This window comes from Crocuta crocuta, unplaced genomic scaffold (assembly GCF_008692635.1).
Source record: "Crocuta crocuta isolate KB4526 unplaced genomic scaffold, BGI_CrCroc_1.0 scaffold306, whole genome shotgun sequence".
Classification (NCBI taxonomy): Eukaryota; Metazoa; Chordata; class Mammalia; order Carnivora; family Hyaenidae; genus Crocuta; species Crocuta crocuta.
The window spans coordinates 2045910-2059652 of NW_027529630.1; the positions used below are offsets into that span (position 1 = coordinate 2045910).

At 51.6% G+C, this 13743-nt stretch overlaps 1 protein-coding gene across 1 annotated transcript; it reads left to right on the top strand.

The window, feature by feature from the left end:
• The first annotated feature begins 8163 nt into the window (after nt 1–8163).
• Nucleotides 8164–11169, top strand: P2RY6 (pyrimidinergic receptor P2Y6). The gene is made up of 3 exons (XM_077762169.1): nt 8164–8225; nt 8940–8995; nt 9835–11169. The coding sequence occupies exon 3, from the start codon at nt 9869–9871 to the stop codon at nt 10853–10855; it is 987 nt and encodes a 328-aa protein (XP_077618295.1). The 5' UTR covers nt 8164–8225; nt 8940–8995; nt 9835–9868; the 3' UTR covers nt 10856–11169.
• The last annotated feature ends 2574 nt before the right edge of the window (nt 11170–13743 follow it).

Genomic DNA, 13743 nt, shown 5'->3' on the forward strand with positions numbered 1-13743 from the left:
GGCTCGAACCCACGAACTGTGAAATCATGACCTGAGCCGAAGTCAGATGCTTAACCGACTGAGCCACCCAGATGCCCCTCTTGGCCCCTATTTCTGTGTCCTGGCTCAGGCCACTGTGTTCCTGAAACGCAGAGTGGCATGGAAGATTTACTGTGCACCTGGGCAAGTACATAACCTCTCTGGCCTCAGTTTTTACACAGAGGAATGTTGCCTCTCTTCCTGAACACAGCCTTTATCAACATTCAGATCTGTGTCCTTGTCCTGGCTCACCACTCCTCACCATGTCACCTTGGGCAAGCCACCAGCCTTCTCGAAGCCTATTTCTTCATCTGTAAATGTGGATAGTACAAAAGCAAATGAGATCTTGCAGCAAAAGCAATTAGCTCAGTGGGCAAGAAACTACACAGCTACAGTGAAATAGCTCAGGAAAGTGAGGCTTGGGGAGGTGCAGTGACCTCTTCAGGGTCACACAGCAAGTGAGTGATGAATCTAGACCTAGCAGCTGGATTTCCAGCTTTCCACACTCCTGCCCAGGAGCTACTGAAATGACAGGTGGTTACTCCAGGAGCTGCTGGAGGAAGGGCTTCCCTCATGGGAAATGAGATGGGAGGCTTCCCTGGCAACCCCCATGGGGATCAGGCTTGACCTGACAGTCCCCTAGTCCTGCAGTCCCCTGACCTGCCCCACTTATGATAGCCTTCAGGTACATGGCCAGTTCCAGCCTCCCCTGAAAGGATGTTAGGGTTCTGGGGCTAACCCTGTGAACATGGGATGTGGAAAGAGGAGAGGAGACATGTAGAGGGGGAAGTGCAGGTCTATAGGCAGGATTCCTGATTTTAAGTGACAGAATCCTAGGTCAAATGGACTGAGGCAAAAAGGGAATTTATCAGTTCATGCTGTCAAAAAGTTCAGTGGAAGATAAAGCTTCAGGCATAGCTGGAACCAGGTACTCAGTGTTGTTCTCAGGAATCTGTGTGTTCCCATTTCTCAACTTTGCCATCCATTGGCTTTATTTTGCACAGTCTCTTTCCTGGTGGTAGTATCATCAGTGCATAGGACAGTTCCTGGCATACAGCTCACCTGGCCCTAGAAATTCCAAGCTCACTTCCTACCAGCTTTGCAAACCCAGTGGAAAATCTGCCTCCTTCTCAATCTCCAAAATTGATTCTGAGGCACCCAGTGAAGGTCACCCATCCACCCCTGAGCCAGTTATGGGGCCTGAGGAGCCCACTATTCTCTCATTGGCAGACCTAGATCACAGGTCCACCACCCCTAGATTGTCAAGACTTGAAGAGGGGAAGGGGAATCCCCCACAGGAAAAACAGGAGATGGGGCCATCATCATGAGAGGGGGTCTGGGAATTGGGTGAAAGGAATTGTGGAGGAAAGTAATGACTGCCTGCAGGATGGGCCAGGTAGCTGGACGTGGGCCATCTCTTCCGCAAAGGACTGAAGCCTGGTTATCTGGGTTGATAGATGGGTCCTGAAGTCACCAACAGAGGCTGTCAGCCAGCTTCATGCCTTGCAGGTAAACAGCAGGTTCTTGCTTGAAGGGGAATCCAAATGGCACACTCTGCAGGGAGATTTAAAAAAAGGGGGGGTACAGCCTGGGGGTCCAGGCAAAGGACAGAGACCCTCTCACACTAGCTTCAGGGAAGAGGGTGTATTGGAAGGTTCTGGGATCTTCCAGAGCCCCGGTGGAAGGTGCTGCCGCCCATGGGCATGGACTTGGAAAGATGGCACCATGGACTCTCCTTCCGTCAGGGGCTGCCCCGTCCAGTTCCCCAGCCCGGAGGCTGCCCTGTGCCTGCTCAGCCCTGTGCCCACGTAGGCCAACACAGTCTCTGACTTCTTCATTCACATTCCCAAGAGAGAGCCTCTTGCTAAGTTCTCCAAGCCTCAGCTTCCTCATGTGTAAAATGGAGGTGGAAAACGTGAAGGGTAAATGGGCTGTGGCATTTTGCACGGTGATCATGCCGAGTCAGTGCCCAATAAACACATCTGTCTGATTGAGGTGGGGATGACGTGAGCTCACTGAGGGGTCTGACACATAGTAGTGCTGCAGAAGATGCAAGTTCCCTCTTTGCTCAGCTGATAGAGGCCAGAGAGAGACTAAAGGAAGCGACCTCAACTCCCAAATTCCCCAAAGCTTCCCCTTCCTTGCACTCAAAATGGCTGTTTCAGTTCCAGCTTTAATCCTTGTTAAGTAGGAGGTGAGAAGGGGAAGTAAAAAAGAGAAGAGAAATCAAGTTTCCTGCCTTCCCTTGTGCCCTTATTCTACCAGATTTGCCTGCTTTTGCAGCCAGCCTGCTACACGGGTGGGACCAAAACTCCACCCAGAGTGGTGGGTGCTGCCCCCTGGCCCCTGTCCTCTAGATACCTGGCATCAGAAACCTGGCCTCGGGTTGGCTTGAGGCAGGCTCCAGGGTGCACTCCTGCCCCAGGCTGGGTGCTGCTGGGTCAGGGCTGGACTGGTAACTGTGACAGAGCATGTAATGACACTGTAAGGCGGGCATCATGATTAGCTCTGTTTATCATGTGGAGATTCAAGCTCAGAAAGAGTAGGTGGCTCGCCTTGGGTCACACAGTGAGTTCGTGATTTTTCCCAGTCTGTCTGACTCCTCAGGGGAAGGAAGCTGGGTCTTGACCCTTGTCATCCTGTGCCCTTGCTGCTAAGCTCACAAGCCAAGGGCCAAGCAAGGGGCTTTCCAGGTCTTGTTTCCCAGAAGGCAGGCAGGCCAAGGTTGGGAGGCCTCTTCCCATATCCAGCCTGGTCTGGGCTGGTTCCTGGCTAGCTGGCAGGCAGTGACTCAGGCTTCCAGCTCCTGCTTCTGGCCTCCTCATCCTTCCTTGGAGAGGTCCTTGGAGCAGAGATGGGGAGGGAACTGCAGAGTCACCTAAAGGTGACCGGAGACCATAGGATCCAAGCAACCCAAGGAGCTTCAACCCCAGCCAGTTCTTACCTCTATCTCTCCTGAATTGCTTCCGCTGCAGGTACAAACCAATCCCATGTGTTGCCTGAACTGACAAAAGGGAACTGGTAAAGGCTGTCTCTCTATGGAGTGAGGGACTTCAGTGTTTCTGCCAAGGGTGTACCTGGAATGAAGATGGATGGTGGGCACCTGGTGTCAGGGCAACACTCCCAGGGCCTCTACGTCAGACCAACAGGGCCGAACACTGGCCCCGTCCCCCTGCCAATGTCACCGCTGGCTCCTGTGAGCCAGATTGACCAGGTGAGGCTCTGAGAACATGGCTTGAGCTGACATGGGACTAACAAATAGGAAAAAAGGCTGGGGAGTGGGTCAGGAGAAACAGAGGCTGGGAATCCAGTCCTGAGGTTGTTCAGTGCTAGCCCCAGATGGGAGGCCCTGGCTGTGTGCAGACCAGCCACATAGCCCCCACCCCAGGGTGGCAGTCAGGCTTGAGACTGCCCATCCTGGGCAGTCTGCTGGCACCATCTCATGGCCAGAAGCCCTCAGTGCAGGGAAGACAATCCTCTGGGAATTTCCTGGCTTGAACGTCTAAGCATCTAACCATGGATAAGGGGTTTGTAATGTTAGGAACACAGTATTGAAATGTCACCTGGCTGGGACACCTTGGGAAACTCGCTGACTTATCCTGAGTCTTACTTCTTTCATCTGTAAAAGGGATGGAATACTCTCCCCCACCACCCACCCAGAACTGCAGATAAAACATCTGGCAGCAGGCAGACTATTAGGAAATGACACCAGGGGGCGAGGACCCAGAAATTAGTGCACACTGCCACGGGCTGAGGGAGCCCAAAGTGGGGGCGTCTAGGCTGGGCCTGGGATTGATTCATTCAATTAAGGAACATTGAGTCCATACTGTGTCCCAGGGCACCTGCTTGGTTTCATTGATTTCTTACAACAGCCTATGTGGCAGGTACCAGTAATCATTCTCATTTTACAAACGTGAAAACTACAGGAAGGATAAGTAGGGCTTATTTGGAGGAAAAAGCACAGACGTATGCTTCGGGGCTGGAAAGCCTGGTGGGGAAGGGCTGAGGCTGGACTTAGGAGCCCTGGCAGGGGCACTTGGTCTCCCTTGGAGGTTTTAAACGGGCCAGCTTCCCACAGGCCTCTAACTGGGCCCCTCTTCACACAGCTCACCCCATGCTACACTATGCTTCATTTCTCCCACACAAGAAGCTTGTTCTCTACCTGTGTGCCGCCTGCCTAGGGTGCTCTCTTCACTCTTCATGTGGCCTAGTCCTCCTGACCCTTTAACTCCCAGCAACAGACATGCCTTCTCCAGGAACCATTCCAGGTCACTCCCTCTCGTGACCCCTGAGACCTGAGCTCTCCTACCTGGGCCCCACTCAGATAGCAGGAACTGGGACCCAAGCCTTGTGCTGGGGCTGACACCCCCAGGAAGCCCTCAGAGCTGTTTCCATTCTTGGGACAGACACTTTGGTGGGAGTGACCACGGAGGTTGTCCTAGGAACCCAGCAAAGGACTGGTTCTGAGCTGACAGGCAGGTCTTCTTGCCCTCCTGGGCTCCAGCACCACTAAAATCAGACCAGGGGGTCCACACTTTCAGCCAGCACAAACAACCTCTTAGCACAGCTCCGAATAAGTAGTAGGTGCTCAATCTTTGCATGATTGACCAAGTGTTTATCAGTAGTTCAAACCTGAATTTCCTCAGTTTGACCCAAAGTTTTGGGACCAACTCAATTCCTCAAACCCCCTGCCTATAAAATGGGTTTCGTTGTGAGGTCAGTGCTTACACTTTCAGGGTAAAAAGGGTCCTCTCTCTCTCTCTGACAGTTCATCCTCACAATATGCTAGTGGCCAGTACGACCGCATTCTACCAAGGAGGCTCAGAGAGGGGAAGGGGCTTGTGAGTAGGGGCCAAAGTAGAACAAGAACCTGGGCCTCAAGCACCCAGGGCAGTGTTCTTTCCCTGCGTGACCTTGTCCCCCTCTAGTTGCCTCCACTGCTCCCAGTCAAAACCCACTTACTCCAAGTCACCCCCCGCAAAATGCTGCCTCTGCTACTGGAACAATGAGAAGTCACCTCACCTCCTCTGGTCCATCCTAACAGCTCTGAGTCTTGGTTTGGGAGTAAGGAGGGGTTGGAAGAGGGCTTGGCACTGACAGGGAGAATCTCACTCAGGTAAGTTCTCAGGGGCATCACCTCTGTCCCCACAACCCACACCTGTCACCCCTGGTGAGCTCTGGACCTGTCATGCAAAAGGAGACAGTGCCTGATAAGTGGAGGATCTGACGGCATACAGTAGGTGTTCAATAAGTGGTTTTGGAGAAAAGGAGGAGAGAGAAGGAAGGAGGGAGGTGACCAAATAAATGAGTGCATAAGTAGATTGCCATGTAGAGGGATGAATAGGTCAGTGAGTGAGCTATTGAATGAATGGAGAAGGGAGGGATGGATGGGGGAGTGAGTGACTCTTGGTGTTACAACTAAAGGGGAAGCCGAAAGCTTTTCAATCACCAACATGCCCGTTTGACAGATGAAAAGACTGAGAGAGGGCTGAGGAGAAAGGAAGCTGCTGGGTCTGTGGGGCTGGCCTTTGACCAGCAGCCTCTGGTTCTCCCCCACCTCTCTTTCTACCCCCTCATCACCCTCTTCCTTCTGCTGGGTGGGAAGTGTTCCAGGAAGAAGAACTTTTCTCCGCCCCCTTGCTCCTGGAGGCCCAGTTTCCTCCAGGCCTTGGTGTTGGAGGTAGTAGGGAGGGGGTGGCCCCCGCAGGGGCTATTTCAGTCAGAGACAGTCCTGCCAGGAAACAGAGGAAGCCGCCTGCCCCCTTGGAGGTGTTTCAGGCTGGGCCGAGGGCAGGAGAGTGGAGAGCCTCACATCTGGCCTCCTCTTGCGCCAATGCATTTGAGCCACCAGGGTGCTTCGGGGACAGGAGGCTGCATGTGAGTGTTGGTACTATGGGCCATGTGAGGTGGGAATGGGGACTGGACACAGGAACTGTGACTTTGGGCAGGCAGTCTGGTCCCAGCACTGACCTAAAGGAGGTCCACAGTGTTGGGGGGACCCAAAGACGGGATTCCACCCAGTTGGAGGACCAGAAAGGAAGAAGCAAGATTGGATCTGCAGCTGGATGGGCACTTAGAGTTTTGACAAACAGACATGTGGTGAATGGCATTTTGTGCGGAGGGAACAGCAAAGATGGGGAGGCCTGAAAGGAAGTCTAGATCTCTGGCTATGGATAGTTGTGTGGCAGTCTTATCTTGGGAACGGTGTGGTAGGAGAGGAAGAGGTAGAATGGAGGAACAAGGGGTGCCTTGGATAAGGTTGGAGGGCTCAGCCGGGAGCTTGAATGTCAGGAGCTTGAGCTTGTCTTCAAAAGGCAGAGGAACACAGGGAAGGGTGTAGTCAGATCTACTGTCTAGAAAGCCAGAAAGCACCCCCACCAGAGGCAGTGTGGCCAGAGACCAAGAAGACCCTGGGGCCTGAGCTGGCCCAGGGCTCAGGGTCCAAGAGCCAATGACATCTGTGGGAGCTGGAGGGAAACAGTGTCAGCTGCTGACAGGAGGCAGGGGCCAAGGGAGCCCTCTGTTGGGACCAGCCTGAGCCTCTCGTAGGTCATCAGAGGGTAGAGTGTACAAGGGAGAAACGTGACAGCCATGCCTGCCTTTCTTGGAGCAGACCTGAAGCTTTACTCTGGATCTCCTTGTGCAGCCTCTGCCTCCTTCCAAGAGGACCAGTCTTACCAGGGAGTAGAGAGCAGAAAATATCTGGAGCCTCCAGTTACCTGAGGCGAGGGCTTTCCCTTGGGGTGGTGTCTGAGGACAGTAGGCCTCCCAAAAGGGAATTCAGAGGCACAGCACTGTTCCTTCTACCTGCTTCTTCCTCCTCACCATGACCCTGCCCTATCAGGCTGCTTTCCTCTCAATCCCTGACTGCTCTTCCTGCCTCCCCACTTGGGGACAACCCAGAGATGCTCACACCCCTCTCCACCCAGGGAATTCCTCCTCAACCACCTAGGTCATGCTCCATCCTTCATTCTCTTCTGAAAAGTCTCTTCTACCTTGTGGCTCACACTGGTCTCCCCATTCAGACTAGCATACGTACATTACAGGTATGTGTACGTGTATGTGTATAAATAATTTCTATATCTCTATTTATCTGCATCGGCATCTATATACTGTGCCCCCATGCATCCAGCAGGCAGTAAGTGTGCATTAAATGCCTGGCAGGTGAAAACAGCAGAATGAATGCATAAAGGAAAGAATGGCCTGAACAAATGAATGAAGAGACGGGTAAATCAGCTTTCTCTTGCCTGTACTAATCTTGGCTTCCTGGCTACAGTGGGGGATCCTGCTTCTTCCTGTGGCTTCCCCCATGCCTGACTGGCTAGCTGGTCACCCATCACTCCTTGCACATGGGCTGAAGCCCCACAAAGAATTTTTCATAATAAAAGATAATATGGCCTGTGGGATACAGACTAAAGAAGCCAAACCTCATTTTGCATTTGCCCAGGCTCTTGGAAAAATATTTTCATCAGAATAAAAGTTTAAGTTGGTAGAAATTGGCTTGGGTAGTTATGTTTTGCTCTAACATAACTTTTTAAAATCTCATAACTTGGGGAGCCTGGATGGCTCAGTAGGTTAAGTGTACGACTCTAGATTTCGGCTCAGGTCATGATCTCGCAGTTCATAGGAATGAGCCCCATGTCAGGCTCTGCGCTGACAGTTTAGAGCCTGCTGGAGATTCTCTCTCTTTCCCTGTCTCTCTGACCCTCCCCTGCTCATGCTCTGTCTCTCTTTGTTCCCTCCCCTGCTCTCGCTCTCTCTCTCTGTCTCTCAAAATAAAAAAAATAAGAATAATTTAAAAAATTAAAATCTCAAAACTTGAATTAGCAGGTATATTTTCATCAAGAACAGGTAACACTTGTGCCAGGCACTGATCTTCGTAACAACCGTATGAGGCAGGTACTCTATTACCTCATTTTACAGACGGGGAAACCAAGGCCCAGAAGTTCAGTAATGAGCCTAAGGCCCCACAGCTCACATGTAGCAGAGCTGGGATTTGAACTGGGGCATCTGGCCTCAACCCTCTGTCATCCTCTATGTACATTTATAGAACTTCATATTTTTTCCTTCGCTTCAGTTTTTCCAGCTATAAATAGGGAGGGAGTTGATCTGACTCACTATCTCAAAGGCTTTCTCTTACAGGTCCATTAGTTTTAAGTTGTGAGTTCTCTCTGGGCACCAGTAAATGTGGACATGCAAGTTGGGAGGTAAGTATCAAGAAGCCAGACTTACCAGGGAACCCCTAAGACATGTGCTTCCCCAAAATCTAGGCTGAAGGGATGAATGGAGGCATTAGGTGCAGGATACAACAGCATGGCATGGCACTTATTAAGCACCTACTGTATATCAGGCCTATGACATGCTTTACTGATAAGAACATAGACCCGGAAAAGGCAAGGGACATGCTTTGGGTTGAACAGCATAGAAGTAGGGGAGCCAGCATTTGAATGAGGCTTGCCTAGCTCTGAAGTTGGGTTTATAACTTCCACATTCCATGACCATGGGCTTTGCTAAATTGCCTCCTCTCAGTCAGGTGGTTGGGTTCTGGTTCTGCTTCTAACTCACTGAGGAAGGTTGAGCCATCACTGCCTCTTGCTCTGCCTGGATTTTCCTCTCTATAAAAAGCAAGTAGCAGAGGCGCCTGGTTGTCTCAACCAGTGGAGCACATGACTCTTGGTCTTGGGACTGTGGGTTTGAGCCCCACTTTAGGCAAAGAGATTACTTAAAAATAAAATCTTAAAAAAAAAAAAAATAGGCAGTGGACCTCAGCCATTTGCCTTCAGGGAAGCTGTTTTCACTCTAGCCACCAGAGGGTGCTGTGGCTCAGTGGCTCTGCCCGACAGGCGTTTGCAACCTCAAGTCAAGTAGAAAGAGGCTTAGGGGAGGGAACTCCTGAATCACCTCCTTCCCCCATTTTACAGATAAGAAGATTGCAGCCAAAAGAAGGACCATGGAAGGTGGAGTCCAGGCTGAGGAGGTGGGCACTGTCCTTCATCAGTTCACACTGTGTGGATATTCTGTTCATGTTGATTAATTAAGATTTACCAGGGCCTTCTATGCCCTGGACCCCAGACTGGGCTTTCAGACACAGAGAGGCATCAAACCTGGCACTTCTTTTCAAGAGGTTCCCAGTCTGTGTAGGAGAGAAAGACAGGCATGTTCACCATAACAATAATCTCCAAACTCCAAAAGCCTAGCATGATTTAGTACCTCAAACTTCATGACATTCTGAGAGATGGAATATCATTCCTGTACTTTTCAGATAGGAAAATTGAGACTCAGAAAAGGTATATCACTAGCTCAAGGTCACATAGCTAGTAAGTACCACTGGTGGAATTCAAACTAGAGGCTGTCTGGAGTACCTAGCTAGCTCAGTCAGAAGAGCATGCGACTCTTGATCTCAGGGCTGTGAGTTCAAACTCCTGTTGGGTGTAGAGATTAGTTAAATAAATAAAACTTTTTTTAAAAGATTAAAAAAAAAGATTTCAAACAAACAAACAAAAACCAAGTTACAGTCTGTCAATCTCCACTTAAAGAGGAGACATATGACTAAAGTTTTGAAGGCTGAATAGAAGTTTACCAGGAAGATTAGTGGGAAATGAATATTATAGAAAATGAATTGGATTTTTCCCAAGCTTGAGCTTTATTGTATTCCAGGTTTCCTTAAAGTGAAGGCTGCGTGGGGTGTCCGTGGGGTAGTGAGTATCAGAGATGGTTCAGGTGGAGATCAGGGTCCAGAAAGGGACGGTGGGGGGGCGGGGGGCACTGGACGGTCAGCTAGTGTGGATACTGACAGGTTTTTTGTTGCTTCCCCAGCCTCTCTGGATGTAGGAAGCATAATTGGGCAGCCATGGAGTGGGACAATGGGACAGGCCAGGCCCTGGACTCACCGCCCACCACCTGCGTCTACCAAGAGAACTTTAAGAGACTGCTCCTGCCACCTGTGTACTCAGTGGTGCTGGCGGCCGGCCTGCCACTGAACGCCTGTGTCATTGCCCAGATTTGCACATCTCGCCGGCCCCTGACACGCACAGCCGTGTACACCCTGAACTTGGCTCTGGCCGACCTGCTCTATGCCTGCTCCCTGCCTCTGCTCATCTACAACTATGCCCAAGGTGACCACTGGCCCTTTGGCGACCTCACCTGCCGCCTGGTCCGCTTCCTTTTTTATGCCAACCTACATGGCAGCATCCTCTTCCTCACCTGCATCAGTTTCCAGCGCTATCTGGGCATCTGTCACCCACTGGCCCCCTGGCACAAGCGTGGGGGCCGCCGTACTGCCTGGGTGGTGTGTGGGGCTGTGTGGCTGGCTGTAACGACACAATGTTTACCCACAGCCCTCTTTGCTGCCACAGGTATCCAGCGTAACCGCACCGTCTGCTACGACCTGAGCCCACCTGCCCTGGCCACTCACTATATGCCCTATGGCATGGCCCTCACGGTCATTGGCTTTCTGCTGCCCTTTGCCGCCCTGCTGGCCTGCTACTGCCGCCTGGCCTATCGTCTGTGCCGCCAGGACGGCCCAGCGGGGCCAGTGGCCCGGGAACGGCGCAGCAAGGCAGCCCGCATGGCTGTGGTGGTGGCAGCAGCCTTTGCCATCAGCTTCCTGCCCTTCCATGTCACCAAGACAGCCTACCTGGCGGTGCGCTCTACACCTGGTGTCCCCTGCCCTGTGCTGGAGGCCTTTGCAGCTGCCTATAAAGTCACACGGCCCTTTGCCAGTGCCAACAGCGTGCTGGATCCCATTCTCTTCTACTTCACTCAGAAGAAGTTCCGCCGGCGGCCACACGAGCTGCTGCAGAAACTCACAGCCAAGTGGCACCGACAGGGCCACTGAGTCCACTGGGGAAAGACATCTGGGGCCAGGGCACCAGAAGCCCCACCAACCCTGAACCATGCAGAGAATTAGAGCTTAGCTCACCTGGGCATGGAGTGAGGTCCCCCCATAGACCCCATAATCTCACCAATAACTATTTATTGAACTCTTTCTCTGGACCAGGCCATGTGTGCACAGAGACAAGCTTGGACCTTGCTCTCTAGAAGGTCCCAGTCAGCCCTGGAGGGGCAGGGAAGCCATGTTAAGCTGCTCACAAAAATGTAGAGTGACATGCACTGTAATTGAGAAATATGCTGTGTGTTTTGGAGTTACCAATAAAGGGAGTGAGGGAAGATGGGAGGCAAAAATGAGGGCTTCTGGAAAGGAACATTAGAGCTGGATTTTGAGGGATGAATATGACTCTCTGGAGGTACATGACATTCCCTTCATTCAGCAAACCTTTACCTACACCTTGTGCTTGGGCCTGGGCTGATTCTGGGGCCCCAGGAGAGCCAGTCCCAGGTCTCCCCCATAGAAGCCCCCAACTACTAGATGTACAGACATTTGACAAAGTGATGTCAAGGCTGTGACAGAGGGAAGCATGGCTGGAGGGAAGGGGTGAGCAGAGGATACCCATATTCCAGTCCAAGGAGTCAGGAAAGATCTCTCAAGGCGGGGATGGGGGGCATCTGAACCAGAGGTTGAGGGCTGAGTGGCAGATCAGCAAATAGAAGTGGGGAGTGTGTTCACACAGCCTGGGGTGGCCCTGTGCTAGACTCTGCCCTGGGGCAGATGGGTAGAGAGCTGGGGTGGGGGGCAGTCATATGGCCTCCTGTGTGTGAAAGTTGAGAAAACATAAGCTGTCCCGTGGCCACCTTCCAGGCTGTGGGGGCTCAGCAGAGGGAGAAATTGGGGAGTGCTTCTTCAAAGAGGTAGAGCTTAATCCGGGGAGGAATCCAAAAGGCAGAGAGAAAGAGACTGCTCCTGGTGGGAGGCACCATGTGCATAAAACCCAGAGGCAGAGATGCATTGAATCTGGCTGTAAATCAATAGTGAGTTTCAGTTAAGTCCAAGAGGGGATGGAGTGGGTGGGACCAGAGCATTAAATGCCAGGAAGAGCCCCAGACCCCACCTCTCCTCCATCTACCTCTTCATGGGCCTCCTTCAGCCTCAGGGTATCCTGGGGGCCTGAGGACCCCTCCACCAGGCCCCCCAAGTAAGGGGGAAAAGCCCTTCAACACTGCTTCATTCTAGAAGAAGTCAACAACTAGAAGAGACTCAGGGCCATGACAGGGCTACCAGGAGGCTGTGACATGGAGGTGTAGAGGTCCTGTGGCCAGTATCAAGACAGACTGTTCCATGGGTTCTGCTCCTACTCTCTCACCTCCATCATTCTGGACTGTGGGTGCCTGGAGGGCTGCTAGTGGCCACCTCTCAGGGGCACCTCAGACACAGACCTGAGCCTTCAAAAGCTTTGGAAAGGCATCTTCACTGAAGATCTCTGAGGAGGCAGCGAAGGGATTCTGCCACATAAGGCCTCTTTACCTGCTCTCCCCACCTGTGGCCCCACCCACACAGCTCCTCACCCTCTCTACTCCTTTTCCTCATATCTCCACACACACCCCCACCACACTTCTCCTCTATTACTTATTCCCTCCTGTCAGGTCTCAGCTCTCCACCTGTAGAACATGGCTACTGGTATACCATCAGACCCTGTACCCCAACCAGCCTTGACAAAGAGTCTACCTTCTTAGAAGGTAGAGGGGAGAGAGGGCAGAGCATAGGTACAGGGCAGGGAGGGGAAGGACTGTGTAGCTTACTCAGCATTTTTCCTTTAGCCCTGTCTAATCTCCAAGGCTGTTGGACAGTGGGGGCATTCAGAGAAGGGCTCTGTGGGAGTTAAACTCCATAGTGATGTTGGAAGTATGCTTGCAGCTGGCTGAGGAAGTGGGAAAACCAGGCCCAAACCATCTTGGGAACCCATCAGAAGTACCTTGCTGAAGAGACTGATGATAATTTGGACAGAAGGGACTTTGAATCTTTGGGTCACAGGGAAGAGATGTGAGGAAATGTCAGAAGATGTATACTGCCAATACAATGCAACATCCTGCCGAGGAGTACAGATGATGCCTTCCCTGCATCTTGTTGTGAGTCTGAGATGAGACTCTTCAGTTGCCTGTTATGAGGGAGCAGGGGAGTGGGAGAGCGGAGGGCAGGGGGCCTCTGCCCATAGTGTCAGGTGAGCCCTGTAGAGAGGCCCAGATGACTGTCCTAGGAGACTGTCAACAATGGTGACCCTTTGGTTACTTATCCAAGAGTGGAAATTGTGAGCCACGCATCAATTCCATTCCCAGCTTCCCTTCACAAGGCAGAATAGCATAAAGGGTAACCACTCCAGAGCCAGGTCACCTGAGTGTGTATCTTGGCTCTACCACTTTCTAGCTATGTTACCCTGGGCAAGTTATTTAGCCTCTTTGTACCGTAACTTCCCAAGCCATAAAACGGGAGTGATGATGCTATCTGTCTTGTAAAGTGGTTGTGAGGACTGATATGTGCAAAGCACTTAGAACAATGCCGGAACGTAGTGAGCGTGCAATGAGTGTTACTATTGTAATGATTTTGCCTTTTGGGCACACAAGTTCCTCCGGCATCTCTCCCTAGGAGTTTGCCTAGGATGTTTCTAAACAAGGGGCGTTGAGCAGGAGATTTCTCCTTTTCCTTCACCTGGGGAGGTAGTTGGTCTTTTAAGAAAAAAAAAACTCAGCATACTTTTTTTTTTTTTTTTTCAGAACAAGGGCCGTAATCCATGAGCTTCATCCACTCCTATAAGAAGGAAAAACCATTTATTAATGCCAGTATGAGAGACTCCAAGTGCCATTTGGGGAGCTTGAATTTCCCCCTTCTTTCTC

What these genes read in the sequence shown, in the direction of transcription:
- P2RY6 (XM_077762169.1), top strand. Translation starts at nt 9,869, where the DNA reads ATGGAGTGGGACAATGGGACAGGCCAGGCCCTGGACTCACCGCCCACC.